The sequence below is a fragment of the Miscanthus floridulus genome, chromosome 1 (assembly GCF_019320115.1).
Source record: "Miscanthus floridulus cultivar M001 chromosome 1, ASM1932011v1, whole genome shotgun sequence".
Classification (NCBI taxonomy): Eukaryota; Viridiplantae; Streptophyta; class Magnoliopsida; order Poales; family Poaceae; genus Miscanthus; species Miscanthus floridulus.
Window position 1 is genome coordinate 55,934,284 of NC_089580.1, and position 17,522 is coordinate 55,951,805.

The 17,522-nt window shown below is 41.0% G+C and overlaps 1 protein-coding gene and 2 pseudogenes across 1 annotated transcript; 1 reads left to right on the plus strand and 2 right to left on the minus strand.

Annotated features, from left to right (window-relative positions):
* Window positions 1–699: 699 nt before the first annotated feature.
* On the plus strand, window positions 700–1,465 carry LOC136484407 (uncharacterized). Its single transcript, XM_066481622.1, has 2 exons — window positions 700–887; window positions 1,010–1,465. Exons 1-2 carry the CDS (start codon window positions 842–844, stop codon window positions 1,240–1,242), a joined length of 279 nt encoding a protein of 92 aa, XP_066337719.1. The 5' UTR covers window positions 700–841; the 3' UTR covers window positions 1,243–1,465.
* A 1,084-nt stretch (window positions 1,466–2,549) lies between these two features.
* On the minus strand, window positions 2,550–10,024 carry LOC136523511 (sphingoid long-chain bases kinase 1-like; annotated as a pseudogene).
* Window positions 10,025–13,028: 3,004 nt separating this feature from the next.
* On the minus strand, window positions 13,029–15,568 carry LOC136457164 (uncharacterized; annotated as a pseudogene).
* Window positions 15,569–17,522: the final 1,954 nt, after the last annotated feature.

Below are 17,522 nucleotides of genomic sequence, written 5' to 3' on the forward strand. Positions count from 1 at the left end.
CAAGATTCTGGGCTGACCTCAGAGCTGCAGACAGTCCGCAGAGTAGTGTGTTTACAGCTACTGTACAGGTTTTTTCACTGGCCGGCCCATCAATTGTCATCCAATCTAATCCCTCTATATATGGCTAAGAGGGAGAAAGAAATTTCCTGCCTTTTCTAGAAACTAATCTCAGGGCTTGAGTTCATCCTCCACGTGTCAATAAACCTAATCCAATCCGATATAATAACCCTACCATGCCCTTACACCCTACGTGTTTCATATGTGACCCTGACTCATGATCCGTGCTCATACTGGGTTAGGCTGAGGGAGTAGTACATGCATTACACCGGAAATGGAACTTATTAATTAACGTGTTGTAGCTCACATTTGATAAGTATAATAAATTCAGCCACTTATCAGCTGTATGTGTATTCTTATAGCAAGTCAATAATCGGTGGTGATACGTACTCATATCTTGCAAAAAAAAATAAGGCCTGCCGTGATACGCGCGTCCTAATTATTAATTGATACTACTACATATAATTATTAGTTGACAGTCGGATCATATATATTTGTATGTATATGCATACATATGTTATATACTAGTGAACAGTACCCCCACGTCGTGTCACGTGTACTTGCCCCACCCCCGGTCCCCACCAATGCCACCATGCCTTCGCCGCGCCGCTTTCCAATCCTCCTTGGCGGCGGTACCGGGTACCCGTGAGGCCGTGACCCCCCCTACCCCTATTTTCGTAGTTCGCACCGAACGCCACAGGGCCGCCCAGCCAGACGACATCGTTGTCGCCGCCTCGCGTCCCAGGTTCCCAGCGCGCCGGAGCAGAGGATCAACAGAGATCGCATGGCGCGCGTCGTCGTCGACTTCGTCCTCGTGGCCACGCTCACCGGTAAGCCCGTCGTGCGAGAGCTCGCCAGTGCCGTCTCGCGTGGCACGACATGCATGCATGCACTCACTCACTCATCCGATTGATCCGAGTATCTGATCCGCGCGTGCTGGCTTTGCATGCAGCGGTCCTCCTCGCGGCGGCGCCTCCTCCTCCGGCGAGGGCGGCGTGGGTGGACTCGGACTACCCGTCGAGCGTGCCGTGCGGGGTGACCATCCCCGTGGAGCAGTGCGACCCGGCGGTCGCCGCGGCGAACGCCGCGTGCCGGGACATGTGCCACTACGGAGGGCGGCGAGGCGGGCGGTGCGTGTCCCCTGGGCGGCTCGCGCTAGTGCAGGGATGTCATTGCAGGTGCTAGCTCGCCGACCGCCACCGGGCGGCGGCGGCCGGGGGACGCAATGTCCTTCCTGTGGGCTGTGGGAATAACAAGCCTGCATCTGCATGCATGACAGTGTGCAGATAGCAGTGACCTAGTCGTATCTATAGCTCTGTTTGTTGATGTTGTGCTACAGCACGCAATGTGTTTTGTTCTGCGCATTCAGTTGTTCTTTTCTTTAGCAAAAATTGCATGTTCCGGCTGCTGCCAGTGCCAAGCAGTATCAACATGCACCGGTTATTTGCTAGTGCGATGACTGCGTAATACTCTCTCCGTCCAAAATACATAAGTTTTAGCTTTTCTAGATATATTGAATCTACTATATTTGCATTTTTTTTAGACCAAACACATACGCTCTGAGCGTACACACCCCCTATGAACCTATGAACACCTCAAAAAAAAATTGACCGTTACAGAAGTGGGCTAAAACATGATCCATTAATGCAGTACTAATGGGCTTTTAATAAGGGACGGCTTTAAAGCCCATGAGTGGAGGTGAAACATGCAACATTAATTAGTATCATATCGCTAGTTAACGTTGAGATAGAGAGTTCCTCCTTCCTATATAAATGTACCAACACCCATGGAAAAAGATAAGTCTCGGTCCTTCCCAGCATGAGTGTAAGTATGACAATCATGTATCGAAAAAAACCAAAACGTTTATCATTTAGAATGAAGTATATCAAGGCGAATAAGCTTATATATTACATGAAGTGCCACTCAGCGAACACTGTTTCACACAGCAACAGTCCAAGGAAATAGAGGCAACTCTGCAGCAGCGACCTTCGTAGGAATGCTACTAACCCGCGCCTCCATCACGCCGAGCAGTACTGGAGAGGTCTGAGTTGACAACGGCCGCCTTGCTCAGTGTCCAACCAACCTGTTGCCAAAGTCCTTATCTGTCTGGAGAGTGCTTACTCAATGTCTGTTCTCTCATTATCACTGTGTAGCCTTACGAGCGAGCATATCAAGCATGCTGCTTGTTTGTAATGTCTTTCCTTGCATGCTTGAGAGAGCCAAATCAGGGCAGGCCAGCAAGGTCCAGGGCTCCAGGCAGGCCAGGTACATGAACAGCTACCGCAATCTTTCTCACAACCAGCGCCAGCCAGGGCAGGTACATGAACATCTGCAGCGATCTTCCTCACAACCCCAACCGAAAATTTGCCTCATGGTAACATGTTCCTAGTAGCACTGCTTGCTGGCAGCATACAAAACGAGGGATGAGAGCGCCTCCCTGAAGCTACGCTGCTTATTCCCCAGCAGATAATACCACATCTCAGAAACACTCGTATGGCAGGCAATGTTTACAAATTAGTACACAGCTCATACATCATCACAGTTCACAAATCACAAGTACAAGAATTACACTAGTGAAAAAAGAGGCAGCATCACCACAAAATATCGTCCATCCCTTTCTGCTGAAACCCTACGCTGTACTGGGAATGCAACAGTCCTAGTCTTATTCACACTTTGCAAACACAACAAACTGATCAAGGACACAGCACTGGTGTGTTGTCCCTATAATAGGCCCTATAATAGGGGCGTAATGAGTATATCAAGTGGCCAGGCATCAGAGACCTCCAAACACACCCCGGGGTGAAGGTGGACACTATGTTCGGGAGCAAGTACACTCATCAGGATGGTTGTATAGTAGATGTATTCTATCGGACGAGAAAAGGGCAAAAGCAAGAGGTGCGCAACAAGCTGCTGTCTGAGATAGGCTTTGGCTTTACATCTGGATAAATAGCACCCACCCAGCACCTTCTGCTCATCAACCACAAATGTACATCTCTGGAGCTGAGTGTCAGCTAGGCTGTTCTGACTTCTGAATATAATTACTGAATGTGGATGCGGACAAAATTCCACGGTTCGCCACTTGTACAGGTGCAAGATTCTGGGCTGACCTCAGAGCTGCAGACAGTCCGCAGAGTAGTGTATTTACAGCTACTGTACAGGGTTTTTCACTGGCCGGCCCATCAATTGGCATTGTTGAGGCAACAAACTACAGCGAACTTGCCCCTTGACATGGAGTAGTTCGCCATCAATACCACATCCATCGTGTGTATTTGGGCCTGCCTTGAGCCTCACAGACTTCACCTGAATTTAGCACAGCAATAAAATGAAGAATTAAAAAAAACTTTCACATGACAAATTCTGAAAGAATGATAAACACATAAATCATTAACCATGGCAATGTCCAATGGTTGTGACATTCACATGAAATGCCATGGAAATAAATTACCATGACAGTAAATCATACAAGAACATGCATGACAGAAAGCATGGCATTCATCAAGGCATCAAGCCAAAATCAATGCAACACTATCATGTATAGAGTAATGGAAGATTCAACACTTGGCAAAGAGAAGCAGCCATAGCATACCTTTACATATTCTACATTTGGAAGAGATATGTGCTTTCCAAACTGCAAAAGCACCAAAAATCTCAGTAATCTCAGTCTTCCACTTCCACCAACTAACAGCAGGTCCAAACAATTGTCATCATATTCAGCCTTGGGAGCAACAACCTGAGAGCTCAGACTCTGCACAGTCTTGCATGAATGGTTGCACACCAGTACACCAAGATAGCACCCTTTCCTAACTGTCCATCTTTCATCTAAGCTCGGTACCAGCTCCTTAGTCAGACCAAGCTCAATGTCCTCGTGAGGACTATGGAGCTCAATTGAAGTATCAGGTTCCCAGTTAGGTTGATTATCCCATTTAGGTTCATCATCCCACTTTGGTCCTGAATCCCATACAGCCACAGGTCCAGGATCAGAAATTGTGGACGACGTGTCCTCTTTGTCTGCGTTAACCTTAGAGGATTTTGCATCATTTGTAGCAGACAAGACTGGCCTTGCCTTTTCAGTCCTTGATTTTGACTTAGGTCTACGCCAGTTGGGAGTAGATGTACCATGGGAATGGGGATGAAGCACTTCTTCTGGTTCTTTAAATGTGCTCCCTCTCCCTAATGATAAGCGCTTTGATTTCGGGTCAAGTGCACGAACAACCTCAGAAGGTTCATTATTTGCACGAGGACTACAAACCTCCAGCTCTGCCCCAGACATAATGCCTGTAGACATTATTGAATCAATGCTAGATAAACTTGAGGCGCGTGGTAAACATTCTGCTCTTGATCTCCAAACTACATCATCATATAGATCAGATGCATCGACCTTTTCTTGTCCTACCAAAATTTTATGCTCAGCGCCATTGACATCTGACACTGGAAGATATTCCACTTCAAAACTGTACTTTGGCAAACACAGGAATTTGACAAAACCAGCTACAAAGTATCGTAAAGGACCAAAATGCTTCTGATATTTCTCTGAGAGCTCAAGAACTGCAAGAGATGATGGAACGTCACTTTTTTTAATTGCAGAAAAACTAAAAAGTGACCTAAGGCTAGCTCAAAAGCTAATTTTAGAGAACCAAGACAGATAAAAAGTCTGACGTGTTGAATATTTACCATCGCTAACAAAACCAAAATATGATACGGTTGTGCCATAATGCATAGTCCCACTTTGAATCCATTCAACAGAAAAAACATCAATAGGTGTAAGACCTCCCTGCAACCAACAGGTGGTTCAATAAACATTTACATAGAACCATACATATCCACATCAAACTGTTCAAGCTAAAACTTAAAAAGGTACTGAGGAACATCTATTGATTAAATTATGCAATCAAATGTACAAACAGTAGACATATAGACATACCATACTTTCACCTATTGAAATGCTTTAACTTGCAACAATTAAACTTGCTTCATCAACTATTTTTCAATCTTCTAAGGTACTATTAACAAAGAAAAAGCATGCTTGAGAAGGAGGACTGGATGAATCAGGCAGCAATATAATAAGCCTATAAATTTCATGTAAGGTATGTTTCCCTTTTTTGCCTTTCCTAATATAATATATAATTTCAAAAGCACAGTTGCTCCAAGTAGACATTATGACAGGAGTTATGGCGGCTTATACTCAATTCAGAATACATCAGATTTGCAGTTTCAGTACTAGAAAGGTTAAAAGGACTTTCTGACACTAAGTGACTGAAACCCTACATGAGACAATGTTTTAACCACTCTACTCTCTAGGATGCCTCAAAGCACTGGAGAAACAACATAGCCAGCAAGGATAGAGCTACAGAAGAAAACTTGAGCTACTTATCCTACATCAAGATCACAGGCAAACCCAATTAGTGAGCATCTAGTATGGAAAAACATGGGTGGTGCTGACAGCACGATGGCAATACTCAGCCACTGGAATGCACCATTTAACATGGATGTGTAGTGTGTCAACAGCAGGGTAACATTAAATGGCCAAGTGAATGTAGAGAAGAGATGGTAACTTGGACATGCAGAAGATTGCACATGTAAAGAAGTTAGCTTGTTCAATATACAAATACTGAGAAAAAGAGAGATGATATGAAGACAGGTAGATTTGGATTGCATGGGCAACGAAGTGACATTGTAGGATGGCAATTGTGGGAATAAAGGGGCAGGGGAAAAAATCAAGATTAGATATGCTTATCTCTTCGTAATTCAAAATCACCATTAATCGCAAACAAAACATGTAGTTCACTTCAACCTAGCTCATAATAGAATATTTTACAGCAGGGAAATGAATAGCCACAGCTGTCAGTTACATGCAAATACCAAATAGGAGCACAAAGACACAGAAGATGAAATAGAATTGAAACAAAACAAACACTTTACCCTGACAATTGACAATGCTGCAGAAATTGGATCCTTGACACCCAAGACTGTCCAAATAAGTGAGTTATCAGACCCAGCAGGTATTATACCTATTGGAACAGAGGCAGCCATATTTTGATCATCTCTGCATAGAAGACCATTGAGAACCTACACAATGGATTGATTACTACATCAGAACCTGTAGTTGACATACAAATTACTATTTCTGTGACATGCAAGGAAAGGATGGCTTCAGAGAACTAGCAAATGTACAAGGACCTAAATGGTGTTTCAGGAGGTATGGTAGTAGCAAACAAATAGGTCCCTCAAAACTTAGAACCACGGTGAGTAACACATCTGAACACGATTTAGAATTCCTATGGATTAAAAAAATCTAAAAACTTGGCATGGGAAAAATCATATATGATGTACAGAATTTCTTGTATGCTCCTACATAAGATTCCCTGAAGGAAAACACTAACATGTTACATGCACTCAAGGACCCACGTGGGTAACACGCAGTGACCTGCTTACACTCGTGTCTTTGCTTCATGAAAAAGGGTTGACCAGGTTAGTGTTCAGGCCAAGAGGTATCATATGCTAGTGTGACTCAGTTTAAGAACCCAATGCAAGTTAATCACCCCACAATTACTAAACTTGAGACATGTTGATAACCTCCGTTCAGACAAGACCCTAGAAGATAAGATTGTGAGCAAGTAGTTCCCGAAAGAGTAGGTCAAGTTGAGGAGTTACTAGGCCAGTTAAATAATTGTTCTGGTTTATTGATGGCGAAAGCCACACAAGGTGTGGATGTCATAAATGGGGTTGATAAGCCTGTCATTACAATCGCCTTTTCTCTAGCAGGTTCAAAAACGCTGTAGCAAGAAAAGACACCTCGAAATCAGCAAAAAGGAATATATGCATGGATGAAACTAATAAGTACTAACCTCGTTTACAATTCCATCACCACCCACACATACAATACCTAGCAAATACAGGCAAAAAGTGAGGCAGATGATGAATGTAAAACACTAATCTAAGATGTGAAATTGTATATACCATCAGGACAGGTACTAAAATCAATAGTTGATACAAGAGATTTTGCATGACCAGCATGTGTAGTTTTTACCACTTCCATCTTGAAACCTGCAAGCTGTGGCTAGCACTTATTATTAAACCATACCAAAGTTCCTGAGATACTGAAAAAACACAGAATGCATTAACAATAAAAGTATGATGACATATATTTCTTTGTATATAAAAAAGGTTAATAACTTCAGCATTCTATGACTGGCACCACAGGTCAAGAATAGCCCTAAAAGGCACGATCATGAAGCAGAGACGAAACTATCTGAACATATAACAAGGGGTCAAGGACTGAGCAGAGTTGAATCAGACATCTACATAATGGCATCAAAGTCTTGATTCATTTAGACACCATGCTTTCCTCAACAAGTTAGTCTACTAGGGTTGCATTTCCAATAGAATCTTGGACGAAAACTATAATTAGGAGCAAGGAGCAGCTTTCCAAAGTTTCAATTACCATTTTCCCAAAATATATGAACAATAACAACTAGATGCCTTGCCAACTACACATGACTTAGCCAGAGAACCTTTACAATGATTCCTGGTAAGATATGGATAACATGGTTCTTTGACAGCCACGCTGATGCTTCTAAAGCACAGCAGAAGTCCCAGCTCGAATTTAACATAAAGAATATCCCAGTGAGATAATTAAAGTATGAAACCATAAAATTGAGATTGTCTATTGTAAGAATACACACTAAATGCTCTAAGCAGACTGGACCAATGAATTATACATAATTCTTCACCTACCTATCCATAAATATACACTGTCAACGTTTGTATTTGACTAGATAATGTTGGTATGACTGGGAACTTTGTAATTCGTTGTTTTTCAGTTAAAACAGATATCTTAATACAATCACGAAACATGTAACACAAGCATAGCATGAAGTTTAGTTGAATGAAGATTGCCCTAACATTCGTCTTTGTATGAAACACCTGACTAAATATGATATTGGGAAGCATGACTATAAGTTGACTAGATTCTCTTCATTAATCTTCCTAGTAGAAGCGACAGCACAGATCCAATATTGAGATAAGATGCATGCTTTTACTCAGCTAGACATACCTTAAATATGGGTTCCACTTTTCCATGAAAAACTTTGCTAGATCTACCATGTCCAGATCGAGGATTCAAGATGACAAGTATCTTTGGTGGAGACCGACATTTAACATAAGGATCAAACATGGCATCAAACTGAATGAGTTCAGAAGAATGCTTCTTGCTAGATGCCATGGGGTGAGGCAACAGGTTTATGTAGCATTGCTGGTCCGCAAAACTATTAACCCACCGAAAGGCGTCGTGCGGAGAAGTGGATACGAACTTCAAGTCCTTTTGGGTTCTTCTACGCTTCATAAAGCAGGAAAGTCCACTGGATTTTTTTTCAAGAGGACACGCATGCACGGTGAAATGCCGGAGACCAGAATTATATGATACCTGCATGGTCATTTGATATATATTAAATTGATTCCAAATGTTGTGGACACACAGTAGAACTGAAAAATATAGATGCGAGTTTTGCAAGTCAATGAGATAACTTACAGATACAATATCCTCAAGCTTAAGGATGTTAGAGCCCCATATAAGGGCTTCAGTGCTGAGCCTGGCATCAAAGCAATTGCTACTAGACCCTGATCCAGACTGTTCACTCGATGAATTTTTTTGCTTTGTTATCTAATGTAAGCTTCCCAGAATAAACTTCATACCCTAGCAAATCAGATTTCTCATCTTCAATTCTGATAGTATGTGTGCTCGGCTTTTCTGAATCCTTGATGGCATCATCAGCATCCTTTTGCTTTGAGAATATTGATGAGTTGCTTGTTTCTGGAGATACAGGAGAAGGTTGTTGATCAGCTGTAGTGGGAGAACGCCTGCTATTTGTACGACGAAGTATCTTATGGATTAACCCTCTTGGTGAAGTTAGCTTCTGCTCATGATGATCAGACTTCTGCATCTCTGACTTCTAACGATATATCCAGTACATGGATAACATCGGGAGATGTTACATGTTAGAAAACATATGAAGCATCACTTAGGGAAGCTCATGAGAAGCCCACTCATCACTGAACCTGCAAAATGTGACTGGACATCAGCTTGACAAAAAATGTTCTAAATTATTAAACAATTAAACAAATGCTATAAACATATAATCTAATCTGACTAAAATATTATAGTTTATAAAAAATAAAAATGAATGTTCTTAGATGTACATGCACCTGAATAGCCCAGAAAGTTTAAGATTTCTAAGGCCATACAGTTTAAGAAGGCATGAAAAAAAATCACATTACACAAACAATATAAGATACAGGTAGTGCTTGAGGCATATCGACTATGGTCTGGTTGTCCACTCTTGACAGGGAAGACCAAAACTCAGAAAATGGTTTCCAATGCTTCTAAGGATCTCTATGACTCTAACCAATAGACTGTGACTAACAAAAAGATCGCATAGCAGCCTTAAAGAAAACATGTTAGGTAGAATACAGGCTGGCTTTTTCAAAATATTAAAAGAGAAACAATTCTTCTACCTAAAATTAGAAACCAGAAGGCAAGGGTTTCATATTGGAAGGTACCAAGCAATTCCTAACAAACACTGTATCACATCCAAGCTTTAGAAGAGGTACAACTACAAGACAGATGAACTTGCTCCAATCAGGGGCGGATCCAGTAAAGGGACATGGGTTTACACATGTACACCCAATAATTTTTGCGAAAACTTCGAAGTTAGGAGGCTTGTCAAATCAAATAGCTAAATAGCTTTAGGTTAGGGTTTCGGTGTTCAGCTTCGCACAGCATAAGGGAAGGGAATAGAAGGGGTGGGAGTACCTGGTGGGTGCTCGTCGCCGGCGAAGAGACCAACGAAAGCCTCAGCACCTGCACCTGGCTTAGGGCGGCGGCGGCCCACCAGTCGTCTGAGAGCGAGAGGGGAGCGAGGGAGACAGAACGAGGAGGGAAGACGAATGCAGCGGACGGAAGGGGGAATGCATGCAGGTTGCATCGACGGCGAGAAGAAGAAAAACGCACGGGCTTTCTTGTGGGCCGGTTTTTTTTTCCACAGCTTCTTTGAAAATTTCTGTTTTTTTATTTTTCTTTCTCTCCCTTTTAATTTTTTATTCTTGTCGATTTCATATCTATTCTCTTCATTGGACACTATCAATGGCTAGTACAACATTTGTTTTAAATAACAGAAACAATAATGATATTTATGAATATATAGTACATTGTAAATAAGTAAATGGAACTTTTTATATTTTATTAAGGTTGAATATTTTCCTATTGAAGCTAGAAGCCATTTTCACAAGAACATATACCAATTTCACAAACCAAGAAGCTATAACAACATTTTTATAAAATAAAAATAATTTTCTCTTTGTGACAAATTCCCAAGTGAATATTAAATATTTTTGTGCTAAACATGGAACGGTAGTGAGTTATCTCAAAGTAAAGTAGAGAAGATATATAAATAAAGTAGAGAAGATATATAATAAAGACTCAAAGTAGAGAAGATATAACAAAGGAGTAGCAATACTACTAGGCAATAAAGTAAAGTAGAGAAGATATATAAATAAAGACTCAAAGTACTTACAAAAGCAAAGGATACAAGAGCTTCCCCTTAAAGACTAGAATGGCTAAGCTCACACTCGCTCTAACTCCCAACTATACTACTACTACTAAGATAAGCACTCCATCTTTTGCAATGTAGTCCCTCTTGTGAAGTCCTTGTGTACAAAGTTTGATCATGTTTGGAGAGCCGATTTGGAAATGGTGGGTCCATTGATCCGTGTGATCATCCATTTGGACCATAGATCTTGAACCGACTTCAAACCAATGGTGATGATCTTCTGAAGTTGTGTTTCTTCGAATTCACAAGGATTGAGGTCCAGGGGTAACCCTAAGTCGGCTGACCCCACATAGGGTCGGGTGACCCCCTTGTAGGCCCATTTCTTTCATCTTTTGCTCAATATCTCCTACGAAGATTAGTTCTCCAAACAATATGGTATGGACTTTATCCGAAAGAAAAAATGACATGATGATACTATGTTTGTCACTCTAATGACTGTCAGAAATGGGGTTTAGCGACCATCAACACACCACGGTCTCTCCGATCAAAGCTACAAATACCCCCTACTCATATACATTATAGATAGGGCTTTGGCGCCACTTTGTAAATCATCTCATAAAAGATCATACAAAGAAGCAAGAATAAGCTAGTAGTCTACTTCTTTAGTAGTTAGGCTAGTATTGTGAGTTAGAGCATCTCCAGCAGCCCCCTAATACAACTTCCCCAATACAGTGATACCGGAGGATAACCCAATATTACTTTTTTGATTACTAAGAGAGATGCTGCAGCATAAGCCCAATAATCTCCCCCAATACATGGGGCCTACTTATTAGGATATATTTTTTTATTTTTTTTCTTTCTTTCCTTCTCTCCCGCACGGTCTCTTCTCCCCATCACCGCCGTCGTATTCTCACACATGGATCCGGCTATGGCGCTCCTCCACCCATCTGTCCCTAAGCTCCTTGACCCCCCTTCGCCCACAACCATGGATCTCCTCGGTCCCATCCAGCCCCAACCATGCTGCTCCTTCACCCCCCTCTATCCCTGCCATCTCGACCATGAAGCTCCACTGTCCCCGACCCCGTTTGCCTCCGGCCATGGCCGTCGACTCTAGCTCCTCAGTAGATTGGTAGAGGAAGAAAACTAACAGTTACGATGGGCCCCACTCTATTGGTGGAGATGTAGCTCCCCTTCATTTGAGGGGAGATGGTGTGTGTTTTGGTGGCCACCAAAAAAAGGAGAGCTATCAGGACTGTTGGAGAAGAAAATGTGAGTCATCTCCCCCAATATGACAGTTTTATGAGGATGAGGGGTGGGATTAGGGGACTACTAGAGATGCTCTTAGATTGAGTTAAGTTGTGCTCATAATCCAGAAGTAGTCTCTAGAGTCTGGTATAGTTCTTGTATCTTTCTTCTTTTGTAAGACTTTCCTTTGAATATACTAGAAGCATATCCCGGGGCGTGCATCGCTGTGGGAACTATGGATGATTTAGAATAAAATTCAACTACATATAATTACTTATATAGGAATAAACTATTATAATTAATGTTGATGGATGATGTGACATGCTGATATGGACAGCTAAACACATGTTAGTGGATGACGTGGATATCACATTTGCATGTGGTGAGATATAATTTCATGTGCTAGTGGATTGTTGATGTGGATAACATGCAGGTGCTCACAACTACTCTATGGGGACCATTGCGATTGAATTCTTTTCCCTGTTGTAGTTGCTAGCAAGTAGGTTGCCCTGGGGAGTAAATCCCTAGCGAGTGGTGGTCAACTTGACGATGTGTTTTGGTGCGGTACTAGTGCAGAATCAAGGATTGGCCACTCTGACTGCTGTCATATATCTTGAGCTGAAGAGGGGAAGTTTGGGCATAGGTTTTAGGCATGGTTGGATTCCTGTTTTTTATACATCATGCGAAAAAGGTTTTTGGGAACATTTTTGGTGTTATTGGAGATGCTCTAAAACACAAATTTTATAGTGGCACCATAAATCCTCCTCTTACCTCAAATTTGAGTCTCTCTCCCATCCATCCTATCTTAAAAAATAGGAGGTTGAGATTTAGGAGAACTGCAGTGGGAGAAAGCAATTTATGATGGGTTTATGTTAAGTGTGGGCCCTATATGAGAAAACCTAAGATGTAACTGTAGGTAGTCTTGGACAGGGGTGGAGCCAGGATTTGAGGTAAGGGGGGCAATGGACAAAGCAATGTAGAACTGATAGCCATGTGAGCTGGTTTTAGTCACATATAATGATATCATAATAGCATGTTTCACAAGTCTTAACCAAAATAAAATTACATATCTATCAACTTAAATTTAGCTCTTCGACTAGCAGCAAGATCGTACGCTGTAATAATATCATCAGTACTGATTGATACAGCCAATTCCTTCTCAATATAAATTACCAAACAATCTCACAGAAATCCATCTCCCATTGTACATCTGAGACGTGTCTTCGCAAGTTTCATAGCTGAAAAGCATCTTTCGGTGGTTGCAGTTGATACTGTAAGAGTTAATACTAATCTTAATAACATGTCCACCATAGGATAAGATGAATATTTTCCTATTTTAAATAGTCCACTTGTTAGAGCAGCAAGTGTTGATAATTCCTTTAGTTCTGAACCGTTGCATACATCAATTTGAAAATGTGGCATCTGACACTTTAATTGAGCTCTTTCTTGACTTGAGAAATCAGCGGGAAAATATTTTTCCACCAAAGTGCATATATTGTCTATGTTGAATGTGTCCAGCCTAGGATCCAAAGAAGCACAAAGGGACAAAAGCTCTGTCGCTTGAGAACTGAATCGATCTTCTAACTCTGCTAGTTGTTGATCAATTGCAACATTAAACATATCTACTTTGTAATGGTGAAAGGCTATGGTGTTGTCATTCTTGTTTCGAGATTTAGTCACATCAACATACCTACAAATGGGAAGATATGGATTGATTGATGAACAAGTACAATTTTACAAAAGAATAAATAATTTGGGGAAAACATACTTCTTACTCAGATCCGGAATATCAATCTCGTGCTTTCCGCAAAACAATTTGACCTCCTTAAGAAGAGGTTCCCAACCATTATTTCGCAACTCACCAAGCAACACTTTTGTGGTAGAAATAGAATCCACCACATTTAAGATATCAATGCTCTTCTTTTGGAGTGTCTGGCACAACACATCAGTGATCTTCATAATCTTTTCCATTAGGAGTAGAATAAACACACAATCAAATGTGACAATGATTCATAAGGCACCACTAGCATCTCTCCGAGAATACTTCGAAACTGAATGATCATTAGCAATGTTGCGTAGGACTGAAACTATGGCACCAAACATCTTCTTTAAGCTTAGAATAGACCTATAGTGGGAACTCCATCTAGTGTCCCCTGGCCTTTGTAGTGAGGAAATCTGATTTGCCCCTTGCCCTGTGTCAAGCTCTCCCAATTTAATTTCATGGGCAGTTTCCTCTGCTTGTTTTGCTAGCAACTCATCATTGCGCTTAGGAGAAGCACTAACAACATTTATGATGAAATTTGCATGCTGAAAAAAATTGTGTACCTCATGTACCTCTCTTGATGCTACTACAAGGGCCAATTGAAGTTGATGAGCCATGCAATGAATATAATATGCATATGGGCACTCATTGAGAATTAGAGCTTTCAATCTGTTCCACTCCCCTCTCATGTCACTGCCCCCATCGTAACCTTGACCTCTTATATCTTGTGTGCTTAGGCCATTAGCTGAGAGGACAACACAAATTGACTCTAAGTGTCAAAGTTGTAGTATCACTAACAAGAATCAGATCAAGGAAACACTCCTTTATAAGGCCTTCATTGTTGACAAATCGGAGGACTATCGCCATTTGCTCTTTTTTGGACTCATCTCGAGCTTCATCAACCATTATGCAAAATTTGCTATTGCCAATTTCTTCTCTAATTGATTTCTGCACTTTTCGAGGAAGTATGCTTAGAATTTCCTTTTGGACATCAGGTGAAGTGTATTTTGCATTTTTGGGAGCATTTTCCAACACAACCTCATTAACCTCCGTGTTATAGGAAGCCAAAAGCTTGACCATTTCAAGAAATTTACCCATGTTTAAGGAATCTGGAGATTCATCATGGCCTCTAAAGGGACAACCTTGGAATGTCAACCACCTATAAGTACATAAAGAAAGCAAGTTAAATTTAAATACTGCAGAAAGACATGAGAAATTGATCTTATTACCTAATGCAATCAATTGTAGTCGCAAGCCTTCGTCTTCCTTTTGCAACCATTATCCCTTTTTGCTTAATAATCACATTGTCAATGTGAGCCATTATGTTCTTAAGATTATTAAAACATCGAACAGAATAATTGTGGGCTGAGCCGTCATCTCCCATGTGTTTTAGAAAAGAACATTCATTTCCGCAATTAACTTTCTTCCAGTTCTGAAACCCCTTTAGTATGAATGTATCTGATCCAACTTTCCCAATTGGCTTCTTGGAAAATAAAAAACATGGCAGATAGTAAGCATGATTTGTATGAGGTGAATATTCTAGCCAAGTAAATTGCTTAAACCAGTTACTCTGAAATCGACGATGATGTGCTAATTCACTGAGTGGGTACTCTGCCAACATAGGTTGATATGGACCCTCTAAAATATAAAATCTCTGAGCTTCGTCTTGTTGATCAGCTGGTAGTTCCAATATTTGAACACGTTTACCAGGGTCCCTCTCAAATCTAGTAGCAACAACTGGTGGATGCTCGGCAACCTTAGCTTCGATTGGTTCAGCGGTAGCAGCAACATTACTCTGATTATTAGGATTTTGTACATGATCATTATGAGTTTCCCCTTCCAGATTAGGAGCTTCCACTTGCACGTTACTTTGACCACCTCGACTTGCAATGGCTTCAATACAAATAGCACTTGAACCAATCGGCTTAAAAAAGCTATTGATGGTCTTTCTCTTCTTCATATTGTCTAAAATTAGAAAGGGAAATATAGAATCACTAGTGACTATTAATTAGATAAGAGAATATTATGACAGAACCACCCAATTTATACAAGATCAAGTACGGCTGTCCCCGTTTAACATGTTAACACACACATAATTTTATTTATATAAATCCAGTAGTCCGCCGAGTGTCATGAAGGACCTCAGTAAATCAACATCATAACCAAGATTGTATGATTTAGCAAATACACATCACATACACAGAGTTGTAGTGGAAATAATATTACAAATGGGTTCATAAATAATAGTACAAGTTGGGTTTCAAAACTGGTTAAAGGAAAACAACCTAGCTTTCAAATGATTACATTAATATAAGTTCTAAATACATTGCTAGCATAAGTGATGTCCTCCAACAAAAACATATAGATGAGAAATAAATATAGAATCACCGAGCCCACCGGTGATTAGCACCATCTTCAGCAGACCGAGAACTTCACCTGCAACATGGTGGGATAAACCTTGAGTACTCGAATGTACTCAGCTAAACTTACCTATCATAAACCAGAAATAAAGTGACACCAAGGAGTATGCAAGGCTTTATAGGTGGAGTTAGCTTGACAAAATTTTGCATAAAAGCCACTAGTTGAGCTATACATTTTATAATTCAGTAACTAAGTTAATTATAGCTATTCCTCTCTAGATTAGCAACTAACCTATGCCAAACATGTGGAATATCATTTAGTAACATGCAATAGTAACCATAGCTGGTGTAACCTTTCTATATTCATCATAACCATCAAATTCCATCAATTAATGCTACATTGCCGCTACTCAGTCAAGTTCTCACTATACGGAAGAGATGGTGATTCGAATCGATTCCTACCCAGCTAGGAAATTTATTCCTAACACAAACCGAGGCACACCCACGCTAAGGTAGCCTTAAGTCACCTTTGGTACAATTCAGGTACAGTCACAGGTCCGATCAGCACCGCACCCTCAGAGATTCTACCAATCTGCCAAGAAGATCGGGACTCGAACCCACCCTTGGACTCACGCCATTAGCTCTTCGCACATCCTTACTATCTCCAGTGTACGCACTTCCACTTATCGGGGCCTAGCTTGAATTGAACTACTCGGCTTCATGGTCGTATCATCAGATCTGGCCAGTTAAGTGCTAGACATGCGTTCAACATGACATGAGGACGTACAACAAATCGGTCCTTAATCGACATAGACGGGGATAGATAGGCACCCAAGGCCTCCATGCCTTGTTGCTTCTCTATCATGATCCTGCCCGGTTTCCTTTATTCATTGACACATGATTATTTCCACACTAGCAAATATAGTCAACCGTGATTAGTTATCGACCTATATCATGCAGGTGACAGGTAATCACCCGACTTCTACCGACTAAGCATTGCTAAGCATATATTCAATCCTAGACCTATATAGGGTTTAAGGTATATTTCTAGACAAGGTAGTTCTATGCATCAAGTGGTTCCAATCAACTCTTATAATATAATGCATCAAACATAAAGGACTCAAGTGATATTTGTAAAAATATAAGAGGCTTAGAATGCTTCAGGGCTTGCCTGGGATCCAACACTAGGTTAGTGTTTGTTAGATGACACTCGCTTGGCAAGCATCTCCTATTTAGGAATGTACTCTAGGGGTCCTTCCATCTTCAGGATAGGTCCACCAACACCATCTTCTAGTTCGATTCCATCATCACGTCCTTCATGTGGTGCATCTAACGTACCTAGATGAGATGCAATAATGCAAGTACATGAATATGAAGAATGATCACATCATATTGATTTAAGCACTAGAGAGCAAGTCATTCAACTAAGTAACTAGGGCTACATAATTTAGAGCATGCACCAGCAACATCAAGAATGGACAATCAACTTAAGTGCATACATAGAATTTGGACAGCAGTACAACAGTCATGTGTTTCAACCATAACTGGAGTTAC